We start from the raw sequence: 27,554 nt of genomic DNA on the forward strand, positions 1-27,554 counted from the left end.
TACAACTATATTTTTTAACTTGCTATGGGAGATGCCCTTTAATCTGCAGATCTTGTAATGACTGATCTTCATGCATAGACTCACATGCAGGTGCTTCTTACAAAATTAGAATATCATCAAAAAGTTAATTTATTTCAGTTCTTGAATATAAAAAGTGAAACTCATATATAGAGTGATCTATTTCAAGTGTTTATTTCTGTTAATGTTGATGATTATGGCTTACAGCCAATGAAAACCCCAAAGTCATTATCTCAGTAAATTAGAATAATTAACAAATAACACCTGCAAAGGCTTCCTAAGCTTTTTAAAAGGTCCTTTAGTCTGTTTCAGTAGGCTCCACAATCATGGGGAAGACTGCTGACTTGACAGATGTCTAGAAGGCAGTCAGTGACACACTCCACAAGGAGGATAAAGCCGGGGTGACACTTGCGAGTGCAATGTGAGAAACTCACGCATCAACACCCCCACTCGGGACCAGAGCGTGCGGCTGCATGTATTTCTATGCAGCTGAACGCTCCAGTCTGAACCGCCAGCTACAAGTGTCGCATTCCTTGTGTCAAGCCAATCATGACCAATAGACAACGCCAGAAGCAGAAGCGTCTTACCTGGGCCAAGGAGAAAAAGAACTGGACTGTTGCTCAGTGGTCCAAGGTGTTGTTTTCAGATGAAAGTAAATTTTGCATTTCGTTTGGAAATCAAGGTTCCAGAGTCTGGAGGAAGAGTGGAGAGACCACAATCCAAGCTGCTTGAGGTCTAGTGTGAAGTTTCCACAATCAGTGATGGTTTGGGGAGCCATGTCATCTTCTGGTGTAGGTCCACTGTGTTTTATCAAGACCAAAGTCAGTGCAGCCGTCTACCAGGAAATTTTAGAGCACTTCATGCTTCCCTCTGCCGACAAGCTTATTGGAGATGGAAATTTTATTCTCCAGCAGGACTTCGCACCTATCCACACTGGCAAAAGTACCAATACCTGGATTACAAACAACAGTATCACTGTGCTTGATTGGCAGCAAACTCACCTGACCCTAACCCCATAGAGAATCTATGGGGTATTGTCAAGATGAAGATGAGAAACACCAGACCCAACAAGGCAGACAAGCTGAAGGCTGCTATCAAAGCAACCTGGGCTTCCATAACACCTCAGCAGCGCTACAGGCTGATCGCCTCCATGCCACGCCGCATTGATGCAGTAATTGATGCAAAAGGAGCCCCGACCAAGTATTGAGTGCATTTACTGAACATACATTTCAGTAGGACAACGTTTCGGATTTTAAAATAATTTTTCAAGCTGGTGTTATAAAGTATTCTAATTTACTGAGATAATGACTTTGGGGTTTTCATTGGCTGCAAGCCGTAATCATCAACATTAACAGAAATAAACACGTGAAATAGATCACTCTGTCTAATGACTCTATATATGAGTTTCACTTTTTGTATTGAAGAACTGGAATAAATTAACTTTTTGTTGATATTCTAATTTTGTGAGAAGCAATTGTATGTTCCTGCTCAATGAGCCGGCTAATGACCACCAGGTGAAAAATTAAACCTTAGACATTTCATTTTAACCACAGTAATGATTGAGAGGAATCTGTAGGTGATGAGATTCTCCTCGGAAATAAAGTTCACTGCAGAATTTACAACCTACAATCTGCTCCGAGATGCCAAGACTAAGACTCCTCCTGGGACACCGGATAAAAGCTTTTTCTCATTATTGTCAGCTGATTGATGTCGGTTTTATGGATGACTGTAATAGGAAATGCATAACTTGACAAGTTCAATTCTATATTTTTACCTGGGCATGCCCAAGCTTAGACCAGTCGGGTTTAAGGTAGTATATGATGCCTTCAGAAGCACCAGGCAACATGGCACCACGAACAAGAAGGATGAGCAAGACGACATAGGGAAACGTGGCCGTGAAGTAGACGATCTGTAGGTAGAAAGAAAACATGGTGAAAACGTCACATCTCACAATGATCCTCAATGCAATCACATGTCTGGTCTATATCATACTTGACAACACTCTGAACCGTATTAAAGGGGCGGTACCTGTTTGCGGATGGGGTGTGGCCGGCCATAAGGGGGATGTGGTAATATAAACAAAAATTAGGCGCTTCGAGGCACGATCTCCCTATAAAGGAAGAGTTGGAAGGTATGGTTTATATACTTTGGCTATTATATAGCCAAATACTGTACCTGAGCTGTAGCATACTGCCTATCTACTATATAATTGTATAAGGGTCACTTCCGTCTGTCTGTCTGTCTTTCTGTCTGTCTGTCACGGATATTTATTGGTCGCGGCCTCTGTCTGTCACGGAATCCAAGTCGCTGATTCGTCGTTGCAAAACGACCACGACCATTGCCACGACCGATCAGCGACGGGCGCAGTCCGGCGGCAACATGGCCGCTCCTTCCTCCCCGTAGTCAGTGCCCGCTCCCTACTCCCCTCCAGTCAGCGCTCACACAGGGTTAATGGCAGCGCTAATGGACCACGTTATGCCGCACTCCATTAACGCTGCTATTAACCCTGTGTGACCAACTTTTTTACTATTGATGCTGTCTATGCAGCCTCAATAGTAAAAAGATCTAATGTTAAAAATAATAAAAAAAATAAAAAATCATTATATACTCACCCTCCGGTGCCTTTCCCGCTCCTCGCGACGCTTCGGTGACCGCTCCATGCAAGCGGCAGGTTCCGGTGGCAAGGATGGTATGCGACAAGGACCTGCCATGACGTCACGGTCATGTGACCGCGACGTCATCAGAGGTCCTACGCCCATACCAACCCTGGGACCGGAAGCTGCCGCATGCACCGCACACAGGGCCAGGACTTCAACGGAGGGTGAGAATATGTTCATTTTTTATTTTAAGTCTGTATACTACATGGCTCTGTGCTGTATACTCCGTCGCTGTGCAATATACTACGTGGCTGGGCAATATACTACGTGAATGGGCAATATGCTACGTGGCTGGGCAATATACTACGTGACTGGGCAATATACTACATGGCTGGGCAATATACTACGTGGCTGGGCAATATACTACGTGACTGGGCAATATACTACGTGGCTGGGCAATATACTACGTGGCTGGGCAATATACTACGTGGCTGGGCAATATACTACGTGGCTGGGCAATATACTACGTGGCTGGGCAATATACTACGTGACTGGGCAATATACTACGTAGCTGGGCAATATACTATGTAGCTGGGCAATATACTACGTGACTGGGCAATATACTACGTGGCTGGGCAATATACTACGTGGCTGGGCAATATACTACGTGGCTGGGCAATATACTACGTGGCTGGGCAATATACTACGTGACTGGGCAATATACTACGTAGCTGGGCAATATACTACGTAGCTGGGCAATATAGTACGTGGTCTGTGCTATATACTACGTGGATGGGAAATATACTACGTGACTGGACAACATACTACATGGACATGCATATTCTAGAATACCCGATGCGTTAGAATCGGGCCACCATCTAGTGATACATAATAACCCTTAAAAACTGGATAGATCAAGTCCACCCCAACTGTTTGCGTATATTTATGTAATAAAGGCCTGCCTCTTCGGATCATGCACCTGTCCCGTCATTTCTAAAGGGGACAACACCCTGATGGCCTGGGCTCCTAGAAGTTTGACCTCCAATTCCACCCCTGATGCCCAGATCTATGGAAAGATTTATGTACAGACATTACACGCCTGCCCCAACTCCGAAGCTGGCTCCCTATTCTGTGGTCCACACTGGGATTTACATCATCACCCCAGGCCTTTTAAGCCTGACTTGGGCACCCATATGTGTCTGATAGGTAGGCTTTGTGTTCAGTTACCTTGTGCTTAGTTCACTCAGCTGGAATCATCTCCTCATCAAACTCCTGTTCTACAATTTGCATTTACCTCCTTGCTCAGGCCTGATTAAACCTTTGTTTCATGTAGGCATAACAAACTCTTCTCTGGAGCTGTTCACACATCTAACGCTGCTGCATCAGACTGTACAAACACATAAGTCTGCTGGGTTATTAATTGGGGTTGTGCAGAATTTAAAAAAATGACATGGCTGCTATCTTCTCCAAACAGTGTTATACCTTCATTTCATGTAAACATAACAAACTCTTCTCTGGAGCTGTTCACACATCTAACGCTGCTGCATCAGACTGTATTTGCCTTTATTTGTATTTTGGCAAATGGCACTACATAATGTGCCTGTACTTGGGAAAATTCTTAAATACAAGATAAAAATATATATATTTTTTAACAATAAATTAATAACTGGACGGACAAAATATATAAAAATATATATATATATTTTATCTTGTATTTAACAATTTTCCCAAGTACAGGCACAGGCGGCCACTTTTTTCCTTTATTAAATTTGAGGATATACATATCTATTTTCTAGCATATACTTTGATTAGGAAACAGGCTTGCTGCATATATTTGTTCCACTGTATAGACAAGTAAGCCTGCTGGGTTATTATTTGGGGTTGCATAGAATTAAAAAAAAAAAAATATGGCCACAACCTCCCCCAACAGTGCCATACCTCTCCATGGAATTGCATCATAAATTTCAGATGAACATCACATAAGTGAGAAGGCATGAGGTGCTATACCACACACAACCTGTGGACAATTACGGCACTATTTTTGGAAAAAAAAATCTCCATTTTTATAACTCTGAACAACCCGTTAAAGGCCGGTGTCACACTTGCGAGTGCAATGCAAGAAACGTGCGCGAGTCTCTCACGTCAACACTCGGGACCGGAGCGTGCGGCTGCATGTATTTCTATGCAGCTGAACACTCTGGTCCCAAGTGTCGGTGGCAGTGCTGGGTTTTGATTCGAGATTGCACTCGCAAGTGTGACCCTGGCCTAAGGCTGTAGGTCCTGTTGATTAATAGATACCACAGTGGTCCCCAACTCCAGGCCTCGAGGGCCACCAACAGTGCAGGTTTTCAGGATTTCCTTAGTATTGCACAGGGGTTGGAATCATCACCTGTGCAGATGATCACATTACCACCGATGCAATACTAAAGAAATCCTGAAAACCTGCACTGTTGGCGGCCCTCGAGGCCTGGAGTTGCGGACCCCTGAGATACCATTTCCCATTTTCTGACTTTGATCTTCTCTGCTACCAACTTCTGCTTCAGCAGGGCCAGCAGATTATTTACAAGTGCACAGTAAAGGGACCGTTACACTAAACGACTTACCAACGATCGCGACCAGCGATACGACCTGGCCGTGATCATTGGTAAGTCGTTGTGTGGTCGCTGGGGAGCTGTCACACAGACAGCTCTCCAGCGACCAACGATCAGGGGGAAGACTTCGGCATCGTTGAAACTGTCTTCAACGATGCCGAAGTCCCCCTGCAGCACCGGGGAACCAGGGTAAACATCGGGTTACTAAGTGCAGGGCCGCGCTTAGTAACCCGATATTTACCCTGGTTACCATTGTAAAAGTAAAAAAAAAAACACTACATACATGTGATGCTGCTTTACGGCCGGCGCTGACAGTCAGTGCAGGGAAGCTGACAGCGGGGGACGTGACAGACATCGGAATGTGAGTATGTACTGTTTTTTTTTTTTTACTTTTACAATGGTAACCAGGGTAAATATCGGGTTACTAAGCGCGGCCCTGCGCTTAGTAATCAGATATTTACCCTGGTTACAAGTGAACACATCGCTGGATCGGCGTCACACACGCCGATCCAACGATGACAGCGGGTGATCAGCGACCAAAAAAAGGTCCTGATCATTCCCCAACGACCAACGATCTCCCAGCAGGGGCCTGATCATTGGTCGCTGTCACACATAACGAGATCGTTAGCGGGATCGTTGCTACGTCACAAAAAGCATGACGTTGCAACGATATCGTTAACGAAATCGTTATGTGTGAAGGTACCTTTGGTCCTAGATAGATTATAGGGTTTCTAGCCCTTTAAGGCTCTTGTCATACTCAGATCAATGTTATTTAGTGGCCCCCGGCTGTGAGTCAATGATTCCCCATAGTGTTCAGTCAGACAAGACCGTGATCACAAGACGCAACAGCTGCCCTTTACTCAGTGCCCACAACCCACACCGGGCCTTGTCCATTCATCCTCTTTGGCAAAAGGGAAATTATATGAGCATTTAACATCTCGGAGATATCTGTTTTCATAACACATAAAACTTAATAAATATATGGACTAGATATGATTGATAGTTCAAATCTCCAAATATTGAGTCACTTTGCAGCTATACATTATATTACTTGGCCTTGTATTAATCCTTATTTACAGCTATTATACCTCAGAGCTGCACTCAAAATGCAGCTGGTTACTAATGGAACCCGTGGGCAAAAAATAAGCCCCTGACAGATTAGCTGAGAGCATATAACTCAATACTCTGCATTCCAGGAGAGTCAGATTACATATTACTGCACAGTATCTGGTGTAAAGACTATGCTTCTCAAAATAAAGCAGCAGGGTATGCCGGGAAATATGAGCTTGGCAGTCGCACACTTGTAAACACAGTTCTGGATGAGAAAGGATTTGAAGGGGTTTTATGAGATTAGAAAAAAGGGGGCCAAATATTTTTTTTTCCCAGAAAGAGCGCCACTCTTGTCCATGGACAGTTTGGGGTACTGCACAATTGAAATAAATGGGGCTCAGTTGTAATATTAGATTCTACCAATGGAAAAAGAGCGGCGCTATTTCTGGAAGAAAAAATAACCACAGACTCTTTTTTTGTAATCACACGTAATACTTAGAATTACATGCTGTAAGGAAAGGAAAGAAAAAGAATTTACAAAATTACTTACATTCCTTTTACATTCTACGTACATAAAAACTAGAAGTTGGCTTTATAGGAAATCAAACAAACAAGGCAGCACTCTGTGGCGCTATAGCATGCAAACATGAAATATGAAAATTGTATTGCAGTATAAATATGAAAAATTGAGAATGCTTAGAGCACAAATTGGCCAATTCATGTGTACCTGGAAGCCACTTTAAGGCATTTCTCGTTTCCAGGACCTAACTTAATGCCAATCCATTCTTAGACAGTCTATAACTCTATGGGAACCTAATGTGAATTCTCTCCTAGACTACAATTTATATCTCTGTGGAGGGGTAGTGATTCTGCCGTGATTAAAAACGCTTGAGGCTAAGGGGCGGAGTGCTCAGTCAGAAGGCCAATACATACAGATCAAAAAACTGACCGTGACAGCCAAACATGAACTGGGTGTGAACAGGTGCCTACCTAGAGTCGCCAACTCATATATAGTCAAACAAATAAGGCAGCAGTCTGTAGAGCTATAGCATGCAAACATGAAATATGAAAATTAAATTGCATTATTGCAGTAGAAATATGAAAAATTGAGAATGCTTAGCGCACAAATTGGCCAATTCATGTGTACCTGACTCTAGGTAGATACCTGTTCACACCTTGGTTTTTGTTTTTCAATCACCTCTATATACAGTAGATAACACAGGATCCACCATTCACAATAGGTGATATCACAGCTCACCTCCTCCTCCTGTACAATGACTGATAACACCTCTATATACAGTAGATAACACAGGATCCACCATACACAATAGGTGATGTCACAGCTCACCTCCTCCTCCTGTACAATGACTGATAACACCTCTATATACAGTAGATAACACATGATCCACCATACACAATAGGTGATGTCACAGCTCACCTCCTCCTCCTGTACAATGACTGATAACACCTCTATATACAGTAGAGAACACAGGATCCACCATTCACAATAGGTGATGTCACAGCTCACCTCCTCCTCCTATACAATGACTGATAACACCTCTATATACAGTAGATAACACAGGATCCACCATTCACAATAGGTGATATCACAGCTCACCTCCTCCTCCTGTACAATGACTGATAACACCTCTATATACAGTAAAAAAAATACTTGATCCACCATTCACAATAGGTGGTGTGACAGCCCACCTCCTCCTCCTCCTGTACAATTGCAAATAACACCTCTATATACAGTGGAGAACACAGGATCCACCATTCACAATATGTGATGTCACAGCTCACCTCCTCATTCTTTTACACAATGATTGGTAACATGTAATCAAAAGTATGATCAAAAGTGCTGGCACCCTTAAATTTTTCTAGAAAATTTTAGAAAATATTTATCTCAGAAAATTGTTGCAATTACACATTTTGTTATATACATGTTTATTTCCTTTGTGAGTATTGCAACAACAGAATAAGAAACAGAAAAAAGGTAAATTGGACACAATTTCCGTCAAAACCCCAAAAAGGGCCAGACAAAATTGTTGGCACCTTTCCAAAATTGTGGGTAAACAACTTTGTTTCAAGCATAAGATGCTCATTCAAACTCACCTGTGGCAAGTAACAGGTGTTGGCAGTATGACAATCATACCTGATACCAGATAAAAAGGGGAAAATTTGGCTCTCTTTGCATTGTGTGTCTGTATGTGACACCCTAAGCATGGAAAACAGAAAGAGAAAAGAACTGTCTGAGGACTTGAAAAACAAAATAGTTGAAAAACATGAACAATTTCAAGGTTACAAGTCCATCTCCAGAAATCTTGATGTTCCTTTGTTAATGGTGTGCAGCATAATCAAGAAGTTTACAACCCATGGCACTGTTGCTAATCTCCATTGACCTGGACGGCAGAGAAAAATTGATGAAAGGTTGCAACGCAGGATAGTCTGGAGGGTGGATAAGCAGTCCCTATCAAGTTCCAAGAAATTCATGCTGTCCTGCAGGCTCAGGGTGCATCACTGTCAGTGCAAACTATACGTTAACATTTGATTGAAATTAAACACTATGGCAGGAGACCCAGGAGGTCCTCACTGCAGACACAGAGGCATAAAAAAGCTTGACTGCAGTCTGCCAAAATGTACGTGAGAAAGCTCATGTTCTTCTGGGAAAGTGTCTTGTGGAAAGATGAGACCAAGATAGAGCTTTTTGGTAAATCGCATCATTCTACTGTTTGCAGAAAACAGAATGAGGTCTACAAAAAAAAGAACACAGTACCTACAGTCAAATATGGTGGAGGTTCACAGACGTTTTGGAATTGTTTTGCTGCCTATGGCACTGGGTGACTGGACTGTATGCAAGGCATCATGAAATCTGAAGATTACCAACAGATTTTGGGTCTATCCTAGGACCAGCAGGGCAATGAACCCAAACATACTTCAAGAAGCCCCCAGAAATGGGTGGAAACAAAGCCCTGGATAGTTCTGAAGTGGCCAGCAATGAGTCTGGATCTAAATCTCATTGATCACCTTTGGAGACATCTTAATTTCTCTTAGGAGAAGGCGCCTTCACATATGAGAGACCTGGAGCAGTTTGCAAAAGAAGAGTGCTCCAAAATTCCAATTTAGAGGTGTAACAAGCTTGTAGATGGTTATAAGAAATGATTGATTGCAGTTATTTATTCCAAAGGGTGTGCATCCAATTGTTATGTTTTTTTGCTAGTGCTGCTTTCAAATATAGATATAATTTTTAAACATTTTTATTTGAACAATAGTTGTTTTTTTTTAAAGGAATTCCTTTTAAAAAGATCATATTTAAGGAAGACACATTTAGGGTGGGTTTCATTTAAGAACTTGGTTAAGGAGGCCATTTTGAGGAGAGCTCATTTAGGCTATGTGCACACGTTGCGGATTAGGCTTAGGAATTTCTGGTGCGGATTCTGCCTCTCCTGGCAGAAAATGCACCTGCGGATTTATCGCGTTTTTTGTGTGTTTTTGCTGCGGTTTTCTTACGGATTTGCTGCGGTTTTTACCCCTGCGGTTTTCTATAATAGAATGGGTACAAAAACGCTGCAGATTCACAAAAAAGAAGTGACATGCTACTTCTTTTAAACTGCAGCGTTTCCGCGGCGGATTTTCCGCAAAGTGTGCACAGCATTTTTTTTTCTCATTGATTTACATTGTACTGTAAATCACGTCCAGATCTGCAGCGTTTCTGCTCCTCAAAAAACGCTGCGGATCCGCAGAGAATCCGCAACGTGTGCACATAGCCTTAGGGAGAATACTTTTAAAGGAGGATATATTTAATATTTAAGACATGCTATGTAACTGTAGGCAGTCCAGGCTTTAGGCGATAATCTTCTGTCACAATGAATCAGAGAAGAGGAGACTCTTTAGAGGAAGGTCATTCCTCAGACCTGAATGGAGGCTGTTAAAAATGTCAGGCTGTCAAGATGAGACATTAGATAGTCAATCCTGTTCAGCTGGTTACAGGGTAAGGCAGCCGTCACACTAGCAGTATTTGGTCAGTATTTTACCTCAGTATTTGTAAGCCAAAACCAGGAGTGGAACAATCAGAGGAAAAGTATAATAGAACCATATGCACCACTTCTGTATTTATCACCACTCCTGGTTTTGGCTACAAATACTGATGTAAAATACTGACCAAATACTGCTAGTGTGACAGCAGCCTAAGAATACCGGGGATTACATGGGGAGGCAGCCTCTGAGAGGGATCAAATGCTACTCAGCATGAGACCGAAATCTTACTTACGTAGTTACGGATATGCAAATTGCCACTTCAGAGAGGAAGAGGACTTGAACTCTATAGCGCCACGTGTTGGAAGCTAAATTTTTCCGAGGAACATTGCATGGCGAATAAGTCTCCTCTCCTTGGAATGCCAGAGCCGTAATTTCACTCTCCACAAGGAGATATGTTACCCCTTAGACCTTAGTTACGGATACTGACCCATTACTAATCCTGGTGACATATTCACCGATAATGATGTTTAAGCACAAGCTAGTTATAGGCACTGACATACGGGTAATTCAGCGTAAAACAGTCAGTAGTAAGCAATGGTATCAAGAATCAACTATAGTGCCAAAGTATATGTGAGTTAAGGGACATAAGTCAGGCAATGCACCAGACATGTTTAGTAATTTTTACACTTTAGGTTAAGGTTGCTGTTGGTGGTGCATGAAGGCCTTCTGAACATCACCAGATGTTGAAACACAACACCATATCCCTTTGTTCTTGGGGAGATAAACCATCACGCCACCAGAGATATGTAGCAGCGGTTAACCTTCTAGGGTACACCATTACGTCCCCTATATCTCGTTCAGAGCAAAAGTAGGCTTGGCTGAATAGAACATAAATGTGTATGGCGTTGACTGGGAGGATTATCAGTCAGTGCCAGCCACTGAAGTGACATTTTCCTTAAATGAGGCTTTTCAATGGATTTTTTTATTTTAACTAAATGCCTCCTCAGGTTGCCACTGCTCTACTGAGTCTGAAACAGTTTTTTCTTTTTCTTCTGTGCCCCTCCATTCCAAAGTTATGCCCCTTGATAATAAAGATACTATTTTTTCCCTTCAATCAACTGGACTTGTGTCATAGAATTGCTCTATGGGCGTTTACTTTTTCTCCTCTATGATGCTGGCCAATCAAAACACAGCCACACCCACAGAGAATTTCTGTGATTTATTCCCAGTTGGTTAAAAGGAAAATCTGCATCCTTATTACTGAAAAGCATAACTCTGGAACAGAGGGGCACAGAAAAAAAAACTGTTTCAGAATCAATGGAACAGCTGCAATTGGAGGAGATATTCAGTTTCCATTAAAGCAATCCAGTAAAGGGTCTCCTTTAAGCTATTTTCTACTGAAAATTCTCTAACTAATCAGTCAATCCTGGATTCTAATGAGATATCAATGAAAGGACAGTTAAGCTAACGGTATAGAATTTGTCAAGATGGCAGTTTACTTCTCTGTAAGCAGCATAGGAAAAAAGCTCAAAGAGCTACAAATATATTTAAGTAGGAAAACTTGACTATACATGTACTGTAACCAGTCTGGCTTATAAGAATTTAATTGAAAATGAGACACTCATTAGCAATTGAGATGTCCTTAGGAGGCTTAGGAGACCATGAGTGAATGGCCAAGAATAATTCATTACAGGATCTTCTCTCAGGTCAGAAGATACTCCTTGTGTTAGTATCAAAGAGTCTAAAGAACAATCACATTTGATCTAGACTTTACCTACTTGTAAAGGTACCGTTACACTAATTGTTTTCCATAATTAGGAACCTTCAGTGGAGAAGTCATGATGCCTACAGAAGATAAAATCATTGTTCTTCACATCTTCTGTCTGATTTAGATTTATGTTATCTTTGGGAGCGAATGCTAGACACATCCATTGGAAGGGTATCATTTGGTTGTTGGTAAATTACCTTAGTTAGGAGATATCAATCAATTGTCTGTTTTTGTGGTCACCTTCTAAGTTCACTACAAGGACAATTGTGACCACATTGCAGGATCCTACTTGTGAAATACAGTGAAATACAAAGAAAGGAAAAGGACCAATACCAAAGTTCAAAATGTGCCTCCCATCTTGGTACTGTGCCTTGCTAACCAGGACAGAAAAGCCTGGTTGTTTCTTGCACCTCCATATCTTCTCAAACATTTCTGGCCAATTCCTCACACCTTAGAGTCTCAATCGTATGACTGGCTATACTGGCCAGCCACCAGTTGGCATCGAAGGCATTGAAAAAGCATTCTTGTACGGTCCCCAAAAGAGTCTTTGAAAACTATGCTAAAGAATAATGAAAGGATGACAACATTTAGTTCATTTGAAAAGTCATTCCTGGCTAGTCATCGAGTTCATTCACAAATTCATCATTTACATGTCATAATCCAAAACCTAATTCACTCAGCTGATCCCACACAACTCAAAAATGTGAAGGTTTCCTAAACCCAACTCATTGCCTGGTTCCCCCAAAGATTACAGATGATCACTAAAGGTCCAAGCTGATGGACACTTTGTGACCATCTTATTATTAAGGGACCCCTCTAATTAGTATGAGTTGTCCAAAGTGGGCAACCCCTTTTAAGAGTATCTATGAACTATTGGCAAGTTTAAGGTTCCTGTTGGACTCGTGGGTGAGAATGTTGAGATAAGAGTGGCAAACTATATAAAATAATTAACCAAAACTCCTGAAGTTGTTACAATAGCACATAATTCATGGAATTCATTGGTGGACACTAGCTCTTCCAGCCTTGGGTGATGTAAACCTTAGAATAGGTAATGGTGCTGTGGAAATAAGGATGGTATTGCTCTAAAGATGACCCATCTAAGAATGTGGGCTTTTGTTCTGAGTCATTAATGAGCTATGCCTACTATAATTTGAAGCTAAAGATACCCTCCCCTCCCCCCATCTTAATCTGGCTCTTACTTGACACAAGGGCCTGTCAATTTTTGGGGGCAATTTAGAGGGACATGGTCTAAGTTGGGGATCCTAAGACTTACTAAGACTGCTACTTCGTCACCCCTAAAGTTAAACTTCTGGCTTGTGTACAGGAGGAGACGCACTACACATAAACTAGTCCAACCAACCTACAGTAATCTATATTCTCAAGCGATTTGTTATACTTTGTGCCATTGTGTAGATTTAGTGCCCCTTTCTCGATGGAAGGAATTTTCCACTACAGATCTGTGTACACATTTGCTTCCTCTACTACTGCAGAAATCTCGGTCAGTCTCAACTATTCTTTAGCTCAATTGCAAGATCTTTGGATTAAGCTAAAGACTTATGCTGGAATCTCTCTTCTGGCCACCTGCTGTGTATGTACTTGGTCCCAGGACATGCTCTGTGCAACCACCAAAGTCTCCCCGGGAGAGAAGGGACGGATGACTGGATAAGGAGAGGCCGACAATGATAATTCAAGGGCAAGTGCATTCTTCTTCTTTATGGTCTCATTCATTCCTCCTCATTGTTAGATGGTTGCCAAGCAATTCAGGACGGTCTACCTCCTTCACTCACTTAAAGGGAAATTGACATCAGGGAGATTCTCAGAAGCGATCTATATCACACTCTCTAAATACAGACCAAAATTAGACCCCTTTAATAAATACAGAGCCCAGACCTTCTAAAAGAATATCGACTCCAGATCAGACTCTACAGATACCTCTCCTAATTTCTGCACAGTGAAGTCCTCTTCACTTCTGTGCTTTTGTAGACAATGTCTTGACACTGGTTTAAGTGCCAAGCTGTTGTCCATTACCATCCAAGTGGGTGAAGAGGACTACAGGGAAGAAAAAGAAGTGAGTTTTGAGTGTATATAGTGGACCACTGAATCAATGCATTTCCCATTGTAAAATAATATAAAATAATATTAACCATAAAGATCTTCACCAACCATACAGCATAATTGCTGTCTCCAACCAGTGACTCTCCAAGTGGTCTCTCATATGTATGGCTGGCCATACACATTTAACTCTCCAACTTGTGATTACACAGCTGTTTGGAAATTGCAACTCTCAGCCTGCTGGGAGTTGTAGTAATTCAAGAGCTGAAGAACCATTGGTTGGAGACTATTGTGGTAGAGCATAGACAAGTGTCCAGATAGTGATAAGGGCTAAGCATGAGAATATCTTCTTGCTTTGGATTTTCTCGATACAGCCATACAAGTATGATATTATAGACCAATGGAAGTGTTTTTACTGAATTTCATTCGAAAATCCTACTTTTTGCTCGTAGAGAATATAAACATTCAGTCAAATGTTTATGGAGCATAAAAAGAATGGCTCATGGTGACAGATGCCTCCACATCTTATGGAAAGTGGTTGGTTATCTATTAGAGACTGTACCAAATGTTGGCTAATATCATCATCTGTGTGCACCACAAGCCTATTATAGCCAGTGCATGGCTAATTTTCCATGCGGACTAATGGTCCGCGGGGGGGGGGGGGGGGGGAATGCGAAGTTCAGTACTTTGTTCTTTTTTATGGACCAGAAAAATGAATTCAATGTAAAGGCAGCTCTGGCACCAAAGTTAACAGAAGGAGGCAATAAGGTCCACAATTTGTGGTTGTGACTGGACCCATTTTCAATACGGTAATGTCAGCCCAGCCTTACTCAAGACTGAAATCAGCATTTAGTTTGTCACATTTGTGATGAACACTTGTATGCACCATGCACAGAGACCTACTAAAGGCCACAAATCTTTAGATAAAAGTCAGACGCACCCACTGATTTTTTCACGACTGGTTGACCATCTGATGTATAGAGTGGCCTCACTACTCTCCCCAACAGACAATGTTAGAGGAGAGAAGGATCGGACTGTTGGAACTTTAGTGGTTGACCCTTTTGTTTTTCGGGAAATTAATCCTCCAGCATAGGGGTCTGGAGGAGGAGGAGAACGTATAGGTCTAGAAGAAGAGGAGGACATAAGGGTCTGGAGGAGGAAGAAGATGCAGTAGTCTGGAGGAGAAAAAAAAGTAGAGGTCTGGAGGAGGAGGAAGTAGGGATCTAGAAAATGAGGAAAAGAATATAGGGGTATTAGAAGAGGAGGCGGGAGACAATATAGGGATCTGGATGAGGAGGAGGAGGTCATAGGGACCTGAACAAGGACGACAGAGGGGTCTGCAGTTAAAGGAGGACTGAGGTGTCTGGAATTGGGTGAGGAGGATGGAGAAGTCTTGAGGATAAGGAGGAGCCTGGAGGAGAAGGACCATAGAAGACTGGAAGTGTCTCTGTTCTTTCTTGCTGTTGATTGTCCTGCAAATATCGACTAGCTTCAATCACCCCTTTAAACATATCTCATTATTTTACTCATGGGCGTCATTTTAGATGGGTATTGATAGCAGTCACCCAGGCCACTGAGCTTCGGAAAACCAAATGGTCCGTTTGTCAGATAAGAAGACATCAGCATTATAAACGTCTCATGGTTGTGGCTGGACCTTTATCACCTAGACCCCCGAGGCATCAATTTTCCACACCTATATAATACAGATGATGATGGAACTGTAGTTCATAGACAGTAAATCAGGGAATGGAAATTTCCATTTGCTGTCTTTTTCACATTCAGCATTCGTTGAAAGCTCTCCACCTGCTGGAAAGACCTCCATCATGTGCCGCCTTCCAGCATTTACAATGCCGTCAATTATGGAAAACAATTCACGGCAAAACGCCTAAGAAAAAGGCTTTTATATAGCCGGTTTATTGCTCTTGTCCGGTTTTACCAGTTGCCTGAGCGTTATTTTCTGATATCAGTTATGGGTTAATTCTTCGGCACCGCACAGTATATGTTTGTGTGAACAGCCTGGCATAAGCAAGTGCCAGCGTGGTACGGTGCCAACAGTATTGACTGGAACAGGAATCTCAGAGCCGGCAAGTCGTCCTGTTGTAAAACTTGCTATTCAATTCTGCAATTGAGCGTTGTGCCGTAATAAACAGAACTAAAATAGCACCGACAGTGCGAGAAGTCCCATAAATCAGAGCTGTGTGCGGTTTGTGTGCACACTTTGGCGACGTAGAATAAGTTTTTTGTATTTTTTTTTTCTATCTTTAGCGAGATCTGGATGAGCAGCAGCGTCAGATACACAGACTTGTCTCTGCCAGTACTATGCCTCAATCACCGTCTTGTTTGAGACGTCTGCATGCTCGCCTAGCCCACCCCTGCTTGTTTGTGGCATGTGGAAAGTTACAGACTGGGAATCATTGCAGCTAAGAGAATTTATCGTTGTAAAGGTTACTATGGCATATAATCCTTTCTGGCAGCTATAAACTGGGCATGGAATGGGCACAGACACATGGAAAAATATTTACCGACAATACTTAGTGCTTTAAAAATGTTAGTTCTGCTCGAAAAGTCACAGTATTTAATGAGTTTGTACAGCAAAAGAGGACCTGTCACTTTCCATAAATATAGATCTTTTTCATCTGGTGTAAACGCTGTTGTTCTCCTGAATCCGGCAATGTTTTTCTTTTATCCCTGCGCCTCTCCGTTCCTGAGATATGGCCATCTACTCCCTGCATATAAATCTACTTTTGTTAGACAAGTGGGCATGGTCCTCAAGAATACACACACCCACTTGGATAAAAATACTAGATTAATATACTAATAAGAGATGGCCGTATCTCAGGAATGGAGAGGCGTAGGAACAAAAGAAAAAACATCTCCAGGTTCAGGAAAACAGCGGTTTTTAAGCTAATTAAAAAAAAATACACAATTAAAAGAAGATGATGCTTAAATGTGCGTAAAGTTGCACAACTTGCTAATGTGCTTCTATTATAACGAGTGCTTTAATGTTCAACTATCCTTTCAGCAGCTTCACTTCACATAAGTTCTCTGTGTCAGCACTTCTTCAGAAGGGGGCTGGCTTTATGTATGCCATGCCATGTCAATAGCTAAGCCCCCACCTTCTTGTCTGTCAATTTACAAACAAAGGGGCTGGTTTATGTATGTAAATCAGCAGTCAGCCATCCCCCTTCATACTCAGTACTGGCCACCTGCTAAGACAGGAAACACTATACTGTGCGTCTAGCCCAAGTGAAGTGGCCACAGCCAGGACTGGAGGAGATATCTGAATATCAGGGCTCCTGTGATGTTTTTAAACTGTACAACTCCTTTAACAACAAACTTGGGTGACCACCCTGTGGTTATTATTTGGGGGTCCGTAAAAAAAAGAAGAAGCCCTTTTATGATAAATGTCACCATAGAGGAGTTGTCAACATTTAATCTTGGCTGTTGATCGGTGTTCTGGCAACTCAATTCATAGTAGCCAATCAGATCTCTTTTACCTGTGCCAGGGAAATGAAATCTGGCTTCTTATTGGTTGCTCAGGGGTGGGCTTAATAATAAAAAAAGTCTGATCTCTTGGTTTGAGGGCCGAACTCTTACCTTTCCAGTAGACTTTACCCCCTTCCAGACGCAGAAGTAGACGAGAGTCCAACAGGCGATCAGACACAGGAGTAGCTCCCAGTTTATCGAGCCCACATCATCCAGACCACTGGAAAGTCTCAGTACTTTGTTCCTGGAAGAATGATTGCAGTGAGCGTCCATTTTTCTTTCTTTTTTTTTTAAAGATAGGGGGCAGTAGCTACACATTTAAATGTTAGTCCTTAATGGACTCTTGGTGATGGCTCAAGTAGGACGTGTGAGGTGGAAAAGAAGGAGACGGGACAGACAGGAAATAGGGTCAAACAGTAAGGCTAGAAAATGTGGGCCTAGGGGGCATTTGAAAGGGGTGTCCAGTTCCAAAGGGGGCAAGTAGTCTTATTTAAAGGAGAAGTCTAGTTAAAGTGATCAAATGATCAGTAGGTGATGGATATCCCAAACCAAAGGGAACTCTAGCCCCTTTGGCACTGCTCAGAGATTTCTCTTCCTAAAAGTCTTTGATTAGGCGCTCTACAAAGTGTTGTGGTCCCTTTCTTTACCAAAGTTATCATATTTATCGCCACTATAGTGTCCTATAAATCCTTAAAAAAATAAATATTTTGACTATTGCTATAAACGTGTCATAAATATAGGTTCAACGTTTCAGTCCATTTTTTTAATTTCCAAAAAAAAACAGCGCCGCTCTTGGCTGTGAGTGTCATCTAAAAATTGCAGGTTGAAATAAATGGGGCTTAGTTGCAGTACCAGACACGGCCTACATTAAGGAGTGGCACTGTTTCTGGAAGCAAAAAAGTCTTAACCAATATATTTGTAATGTCCATTAATAAGCCGGATCGGAAATTGGCATAAGGATTTGTAAATAACAGTAGATGCCAAATCGTCTTGGGCCTATGAAAATAAAGTGATGAATGGACAGATGGCAAAAGTCCTTCCCGCGCCAAGACATTGTGCGCCTCGGTGATTTATTGTGTACGCATCATCCATCCCACTGATGCCATCTCGGCAGCACTAGCCATTTCGTTTTAAGCCTGACTCCATTCATAACCCACATTTAGGTATCGTCATTTTTGGTGGGATAGGATCCATTAGAACCGTAGTCAGTGACATTTCTCCTTCTGCATATACACAGACATACAATGGTTCTGTGAATGATCCATATATTTAGTGCCAATGACATGGGGATCCTGGGGAATCAAGGAGATCAACTTTGCAAAATAAAGTGCTATAGCCAAAATTAAATCTTTCCAGAATTAGAAAAATGTTTCTTATATTGGCCTTTAACACTAATCAAAGGATTATATCCATTGTCCCCGTTATTCCCTCTGGGAAATAATTTCCAGTAAAATGTCTTATGTTAAAATAGTGCAACATTTTATATTCCTTTTTTATGACTTGTGTTTTTTTTTTTACCTTTACGGTATTTCTTTTGTTATGTCATTTTTTTTCATCTTTTCTTGGGACTCTAGACAATTAGTAGACTTTGGTGTAAATCTTATACACTAATTGGAATTCACGTACATTTTAATTGTGTATTTTGGGGTGTTAGAATAATTTTACGATTTTTATTTTATTTCATATGATATAATCTTGTAGGATTTGTTAATTGGTCGGAGGAGGAGTTGAGGATCCTCTTTATTTTTATTATTGTTATTTTTTTTTTTTAAATATTTTTTTACACTGGAGTTAATTTTTATAGAAAATTGCCTTAGAACATCACCAAGAAACCGCATATCAAGAAAAGGGGGAGGAGGTACACAGAGTAAATAATAATAATAATCAAAAATGGGATAGGCTGTTTTCAAGCTCACATGTTTCAGACTCATGCTAACAAGACCATCCCACCCTGCAGCTGCCAGCGAGAGGCCATTTGATCCGCTCCTGTCCTGGGTTTGCTGGGGCGCAGTGCATGGACACACTTCCCCTATCACCACTCGCTCGCAGCACTGCAAAAAAACATCATAGCAAGAAAACGTACAAAAGTACAGGAAGTGAAGTACTACATGACATTGGGAAACTACAATTATACTGACGATGTTCCCAAAAACACTAACAATTCAAAAATAGTAAAAAAAGAAAAAAAAATAGAGAATTGGACATTGACATTTTATTGACATTAATTCTACATTTTACATCAGGCTTAGGCAATTGGACAATTTCCAGTTGTTACGGTACTAATAGTACAAGCATGTCCTACCAGCCCAGAAGACTCCTTGTTTCGCCACAACAGAAGTCCTATTGATTTATAGATTTAGCATGATGGTTTGGAACCAACAGTCAAGACCTTACATGACCTTGGAGCATTTGCATAAAATTATATCATTCATACTGCCCAACAGGAGCCACAAAACCTTTATATATCACACTGTAGGCGGTATTATTTAGGGCCAAACACCAATTCATCCTTATTCGAGAGAACTTTGGGGACTGGCAGTACCAGACGTCTTCTGAGCAAGGCCTAATATAGGGTAATAGAAAAAACAGCTTGATAAATTGGGGATTCTATATTTGCATCTGTGAACCAGTGGTCTGTCTTCGGAGGAGGAAAACATATTATCAATTCTACATGTACGAAAAGACCTTGGATGAACCTCAAGTCCTCCTCAAATTTGTGACTAGCTTTATTATGGCGTTCTGTGTACATACATAGGCACTAGTGATGAGCGAGTATACTCGCTGTTTGGGTTTTCCCGAGCACGCTCGGGTGGTCTCCGAGTATTTGTGACTGCTCAGAGATTAGTTTTCTTTTCCGCAGCTGCATGATTTGCGGCTTCTAGACAGCTTGATTACATGTGGGGATTCCCTAGCAACCAGGCAATCCCAACATGTATTCAAGCTGGCTAGTAGCTGTAAATCATGCAGCTATGTCAACAAAAACTAAATCTCTGAGCAGTCACAAATATTCGGAGACCACCCGAGCGTGCTCATCACTAATAGGCACCATGTAAAATGAAGGTAACGAGAGTACCAGTTTGGTACTTTGCCCCAGAGAAAGCTCCATTAATGTTTCTGGCTCCAATTTTAAAGAAAAGGGCAAAAACCTTTGGAGGTGCTTTACTAATCAGTAGCCATGTATGTGATAAGCCAACTCAACTTTTCAACTCAAGGCTATAAGTAATTGAGGTAAGTCAGGAGACCCTCAAAATCTTGAAGGACTCCTCATGTACAATGTGCTTGGCCTTTAAAATCATGAAGGACCCCATCTACAATGTGCCTGGCCATTAAAACCTAGAAAGTCCCACATCTACAATGTACAAGGCTTTCAAAAACACAAAGGCCCCACCAAAAAAACAATATGCTGGGCTTTCAAAATCCTGAAAACCAACATCTATAATGTGCCTGGCCTTCAAAATTTTGAAGGTCCCCCTCTATAATGTGCTAGGCTTTCAAAATCTTGAATGTCCCTCATCTAAAAGTGCCTGGCTTTCAAAACCTCGAATCCCCAAAAATACCAGCAGGGCGTTCAAAAATCTTGAAGGTTCCCCATCTACAATGTGTTAGGCCTTAAGGACCCCCCAAAACAATGTGCCAGGCCTTCAAAGTATTAGGCAATCCTATCAACAATGTGCAGAGCCTTCAAAATCTTAAGGCTTCCAATCTATAATATGCTATTTACTGGTATCTTCTCAAACAGGACAGTGGACTTTGGGCCCGGGTGTGTCTTCTACCTTTGACTGAAAAAAGTTACGCCCAGCTTACACATTTTTTTAACTTCACTACTACAGTAGACTAGACCTCATTGAGTGGTGTAGCAAGATATATGGAGGCTTCATAAACTGAAAGGTTTCTTCTGGCTGGAAATGCTTACTGGTACATATAGCATGACAACAAAAGGAAAACCAGAGTTGCCCAAGCCTGACCTGGGGAGCTGATGGAAGAACATGCTATCTCCATGGCATTACTATTCCCATAGTTATAATATAGTCATGGTTGCCTAGAATAAATATCACGGCACTTGTTATATGTCTCAAAACATGCTGCAAACTCCTCCCACTGTGCCCCCGCATTCCCTGGCACCTCTCCATTTTCACGCGAACCACCAATCTACTCGCATATTAACCTCTTTGCTGCTGAGATTCTCAAGACCCACATTGCAGCAGAGTGATTAAGTAACACTTGCAGGGTGGATGGTGCTTGGCCAGTGGCTTGATCTCATTTTACCACGGAGGCTCCGATAATTATTAGCTATCAACAGTAGACCAGATGTCCCCACTTCATTGTGGTCAATCATTCTACCATATATTGTCCATGTGAGAGATTCAGTGACCTGATAATAGGTTATCCAAAAGTGGTTCACCATGAAAATAATTCCTTCACCCATAATGGGTGGCCTTTACATACATTTTGAATAGGTAAAGTAAGTAAAAGCTGAAATGATTCATTTCCAAAACCCAATACTCTTAAGTGGCTTGATCATATGATGGGGACATCATGTTTACTTAAAGGGTTCTCAATACTGTCTTAAATGATAAACTAGATTTGGGTAACATAATGCTTCCACCTTCTCTCAAAATAATGCCTTAAGTAAAGGAACACTCCATTCAAAAATGGACTCTGATGCAAAACCAGAATGGTGGAGGTGCATAACTTCCATCTTTGGTGTTCTTTATGTCTTTCGAGTCATGCCATCTATCGAGTCATGCTACGCCTCCTTAATTTCTGCACTAAGCTTCCCCAGTGTTTGACTGAAGTGTTCCTTTAATTAATTTACGTCCAAAATTATTCACACACAGGACGCAACCATTTTGTGAGCCGAAAGATGCAATACAACATCCATAAATAAATAATAGCGTCATACAGTGCCTACATAATACTGCTATACATTGCTAATGTAAAAGTACTCCAAATAAACACTTCGTAATGGGTAATTTTAACTTTTACAATACTCTCAAAATGGCTGTTCTCCATGTATGTTTAGGATATCCTAAACTCTATTTTAGTCACAAAGTTCATATTATATCAACTGATAAAAATATCACTTACTCCCAAAATTCGGTAATTGGAGATACACTGTCCGATAACTCATCACAGGTCAGGTTCCCAAAGGTTGTGTTGACAGTACCATTGCTACAGTCATCATGTCTGAAGATCTCGACGCACTCTGGGGAGTTCCATGTGTTGTTGCAATGCGACCAAGGCAGGACTGAAGTGAAGGACTTCACCAGGTAGTAAACCCCCCACGTCAAGATCATGATGTAATATGTGTTGCAGAAGAAGACAATGACCACAGACGCAAATCCGATTCCTGTAGAGAAGAAACAAAGTAGTAAGAGGAAAGTCAAAACCAGTCTTCAAAACAAAACCAGTCATGGTCCATACATCCTCATGTGGTCTTGGCAAAGTAGGTACTCCCTTGAATGTGGTCACCACAAATTGATTATTTCTTCTAAGAACCTCATGATAAATTTGGCCTGGCGTGAACACATGGACCAGGTTTTCGAAAGGGTGGATCAGAATTTACCCCAAGCTTTACGAAGCATCAGTATCTAGAAGTGACTTGATTCTCGATATACTGCTGTTAGAATGAAAATAGTTGCTACAGAATATTGAATTATGGAGTTGTCTCGTCAAGGACAGTCCTTTTTAAATTGCGGGTTTCTGAAACAAATCAGCTGATCGCCCCCGGTCATGTCCCTGGCACTCCTGATAAACAGCTACTATAGTGGTCTTGAGAGGTGGACCCATCTTCTATGGCACAAATATACCCATATAGGGTATTTGAACAGGGGTTGACTTCAGGAGAGAACTCCTTTAAAGAAGCGTCCTACTTAGCAGATGCCCTTGAGCTTTGTGTTTGTGTAGACCCAGATGCCCATCTACCACATAACAACACATAATTGGGATGCCCCATTATTTTGCCCAGGAAGCTCAAGTTGCTCTTTGTTTTAGGGGGTTCATCTCTGCCTAGCCTTGTGATGATATTTTGACCTTCTAGCGTGGAAGTCCCTCTGAAGAAGAGACACGTTCAGAGATAAGACAGCCTTGTAAGTTAGGATTGGACCATAAAATAGAAGAAACAGGAGCCCACATGAAAGGTCATGGGTCCCAACTACAGACACATGATGCTCACAATGAGATTTATCAACCATGTAGATCTCTGATTGCCAACTACAGCATGACAGATTAAGCAGTTCTAATAGCTGATTTAGTGCAGATAATAACCAGCCAGCCTAAAATCAGATTTTGGATAAAAGAAATCCAGATTCTCAAAGTCTACCCATACTCTCGGATTCTCTGGAGAAGATTCCAAAGGACATCATCTCCTTTAGAAACTGCATGGCTAACTATGAAGATTTTAAAAGGAAAAACATAAAAATCAGGGGAATTCCGGAGTCGGTCCAGCCTTCTCAGCTATATTTCTACAATGATTTTTCACTTACTACCTAAAAATAAAGAAAAAAACCTGATTGAGAAGGTTTTCAGAATTTGCAGGCCGCTCTCTCTCTCTATTAACATTGCTCGGAATGTTATTGTGTCTTTTTATCCTATTGGGGTAAAGTACAATCTCCTTATGCTGACAAGAAACTTCTTCCATCTCCGTACAACATTTTATCTTTTTTCAAGGACTTGTCTAGAGATACCCTACAAAAACGGAAATCATTCTCTCAAACCACATGGGAACTCTTAAGGTACCGTTACACTAAACGATTTACCAACGATCACGACCAGCGATACGACCTGGCCATGATCGTTGGTAAGTCGTTGTGTGGTCGCTGGAGAGCTGTCACACAGATAGCTCTCCAGCGACCAACGATGCCGAAGTCCCCGGGTAACCAGGGTAAACATCGGGTTACTAAGCGCAGGGCCGCGCTTAGTAACGTCCCCGGGTAACCAGGGTAAACATCGGGTTACTAAGCGCAGGGCCGCGCTTAGTAACCCGATGTTTACCCTGGTTACCATTGTAAAAGTAAAAAAAAAAACACTACATACTTACATTCCTGTCGCGTCCCCCAGCGTTAGCTTCCCTGCACTGTGTAAGCGCTGGCCGGAAAGCAGAGCGGTGACGTCACCGCTGTGCTCTGCTTTACGGCCGGCGCTGACACTGGGGGACGCAGGGAAGCTGACGCTGAAGGACGTGACAGGAATGTAAGTATGTAGTGTTTTTTTTTTTACTTTTACAATGGTAACCAGGGTAAACATCGGGTTACTAAGCGCGGCCCTGCGCTTAGTAACCCTATATTTACCCTGGTTACCAGTGAACACATCGCTGGATCGGCGTCACACACACCGATTCAGCAATGTCAGCGGGTGATCCAGCGACGAAATAAAGTCCTGATCATTCCCCAGCGACCAACGATCTCCCAGCAGGGGCCTGATCGTTGGTCGCTGTCATGCATAACGATTTCATTAACGATATCGTTGCTATGTCACAAAAAGCAACAATATCGTTAACGATATCGTTATGTGTGACGGTACCTTTACGTGCTGGGATATCTTACCAATGGACTAAGACTTCCAATCTACAAGTGAAATTCGCGTCAAAATTGTTCACTCTCTTGTCTCCGGAGGAAGGAATTGACTTTCTGAAAAGAACAGGAATAACATCTTCTACGGCCTCTCCTGGACTCCCCTCTCTGTTTTCATCAAACATGTATCCCACTTGAAAGGATATTTACTATAATACTAAAAAAAACGGATTTTTCCCTCCATCTAGTCTGAGGATCACCTTAACCCCTTCGCGCCATGCGCCGTACTAGTACTGCGCTGCCGGCACTGCATTAGTGCCAGCAGCAGTACTAGTACGGCGCATCGATCACCGCGGTCTCGCGCTGAGCGCCGCGGTGATCGGGTGCGGGTGTCAGCTGTATATGACAGCTGACACCCCGCAGCAATGCCCACGATCGGCGCTATCGCCGATCGCGGGCATTTAACCCCTCTGATGCCGCTGTCAGTAGTGACAGCGGCATAGAGGGGGATCGCGCAGGGACGGGGGCTCCCTGCGCTCTCCCACCGGAGCAACGCAATGAGATCGCGTTGCTCCGGTGACCCGGAAGGAGTCCCCGGATCCAAGATGGCCGCCGGACTCCTTCCGGGTCATGAAGTGACCTGGCTAGCCGGCGCCTGCTGAGAGCAGGCGCTGGAAAGCCAGGTAAGCTGCCTGTCAGATCGTTGATCTGACAGTGTGCTATGCACAGTGTCAGATCAACGATCTGATCTAATACAGAGATGTCCCACCCTGGGACAATGTTAGAAAGTAAAAAAAAAAAAAAAATAGAATGTGTAAAAAAAAATAAAAAAAAATCCCCAAATAAAAAAAAAAAAAAAACATTTCCCAATAAATCCATTTATTTATGTAAAAAAAAAAAAATAAATAAATGTACACATATTTGGTATCGCCGCGTCCGTAACGACCCGCTCTATAAAACTATCCCACTAGTTAACCCCTTCAGTGAACACCGCAAAAAAAAAAAAAAAACAAGGCAAAAAACAACGCTTTATTATCTTACAGGCGAACAAAAAGTGGAATAACACGCGATCAAAACGACGGATATAAATAACCATGGTACCGCTGAAAACGTCATCTTGTCCCGCAAAAAAAAAGCCGCCATACAGCATCATCAGCAGAAAAATAAAAAAGTTATAGCTCTCAGAATAATGCGATGCAAAAAACAATTATTTTTTTATATAAAATAGTTTTTATTGTGTAAAAGCGCCAAAACATAAAAAAAATTACATAAATGAGGTATCGCTGTAATCGTACTGACCCGAAGAATAAAACTGCTTTATCCATTTTACCACACGTGGAACGGTATAAACGCCCCCCCTAAAAGAAATTCAGGAATTGCTGGTTTTTGTTCATTCCGCCTCCCAAAAATCGGAATAAAAAGCGATCAAAAAATGTCATCTGCCTGAAAATGTTACCAATAAAAACGTCAACTCATCCCGCAAAAAACAAGATCTCACATGACTCTGTGGGCCAAAATATGGATAAATTATAGCTCTCAAAATGTGGTGATGCAAAAACTATTTTTTGCAATAAAAAGCATCTTTTAGTGTGTGACGGCTGCCAATCATAAAAATCCGCCAAAAAAACGCTATAAAAGTAAATCAAACCCCCCTTCATCACCCCCTTAGTTAGGGAAAAATAATAAAATGTAAAAAAATGTATTTATTTCCATTTTCCCATTAGTGCTAGGGTTAGTGCTAGGGTTAGTGCTAGGGTTAGGGCTAGGGTTAGGGTTAGGGCTAGGGTTAGGGCTAGGGTTAGGGCTAGGGCTAGGGTTAGGGCTAGGGCTAGGGTTAGGGTTGGGGTTAGGGTTTCAGTTATAATTGGGGGTTTCCACTGTTTAGGCACATCAGGGGCTCTCCAAACGCGACATGGCGTCCGATCTCAATTCCAGCCAATTCTGCTTTGAAAAAGTAAAACAGGGCTCCTTCCCTTCCGAGTTCTCCTGTGTGCCCAAACAGTGGTTCCCCCCAACATATGGGGTATCAGTGTTCTCAGGACAAGTTGGACAACAACTTTTGGGGTCCAATTTGTCCTGTTACCCTTGGGAAAATAAAAACATAGGGGATAAAATATCATTTTCGTGGAAAAAAAAAATATTTTTTATTTTCACGGCTCTGCGTTATAAACTGTAGTGAAACACTTGTTGGTTCGAAGCTCTCACAACATATCTAGATAAGTTCCTTTGGGGGTCTAGTTTCCAATATGGGGTCACTTGTGGGGGGTTTCTACTGTTTAGGTACATCAGGGGCTCTGCAAATGCAACATGACGCCTGCAGACCATTCCATCTAAGTCTGCATTTCAAATGGCGCTCCTTCCCTTTCGAGCTCTGCCGTGCACCCAAACAGTGGTTCCCCCCAACATATGGGGTATCAGCGTTCTCAGGACAAGTTGGACAACAACTTTTGGGGTCCAATTTGTCCTGTTACCCTTGGGAAAATAAAAACATAGGGGATAAAAT

The 27,554-nt window shown here is 41.9% G+C and overlaps 1 protein-coding gene across 1 annotated transcript in view; it reads right to left on the minus strand.

Moving 5' to 3' along the window:
- Positions 1-27,554, minus strand: part of SLC6A8 (solute carrier family 6 member 8) — a 68,436-nt gene that overhangs the window by 15,761 nt on the left and 25,121 nt on the right. The window contains exons 3-5 of the mRNA XM_069748295.1: positions 22,629-22,890; positions 17,652-17,784; positions 1,793-1,927 (exon numbers count right to left, since the gene is read on the minus strand). Of these exons, the coding sequence (XP_069604396.1) occupies positions 1,793-1,927; positions 17,652-17,784; positions 22,629-22,890 (530 nt within the window). The remainder of the gene's footprint in view (positions 1-1,792; positions 1,928-17,651; positions 17,785-22,628; positions 22,891-27,554) is intronic.

This window comes from Ranitomeya imitator, chromosome 2 (genome assembly GCF_032444005.1).
Source record: "Ranitomeya imitator isolate aRanImi1 chromosome 2, aRanImi1.pri, whole genome shotgun sequence".
Classification (NCBI taxonomy): domain Eukaryota; kingdom Metazoa; phylum Chordata; class Amphibia; order Anura; family Dendrobatidae; genus Ranitomeya; species Ranitomeya imitator.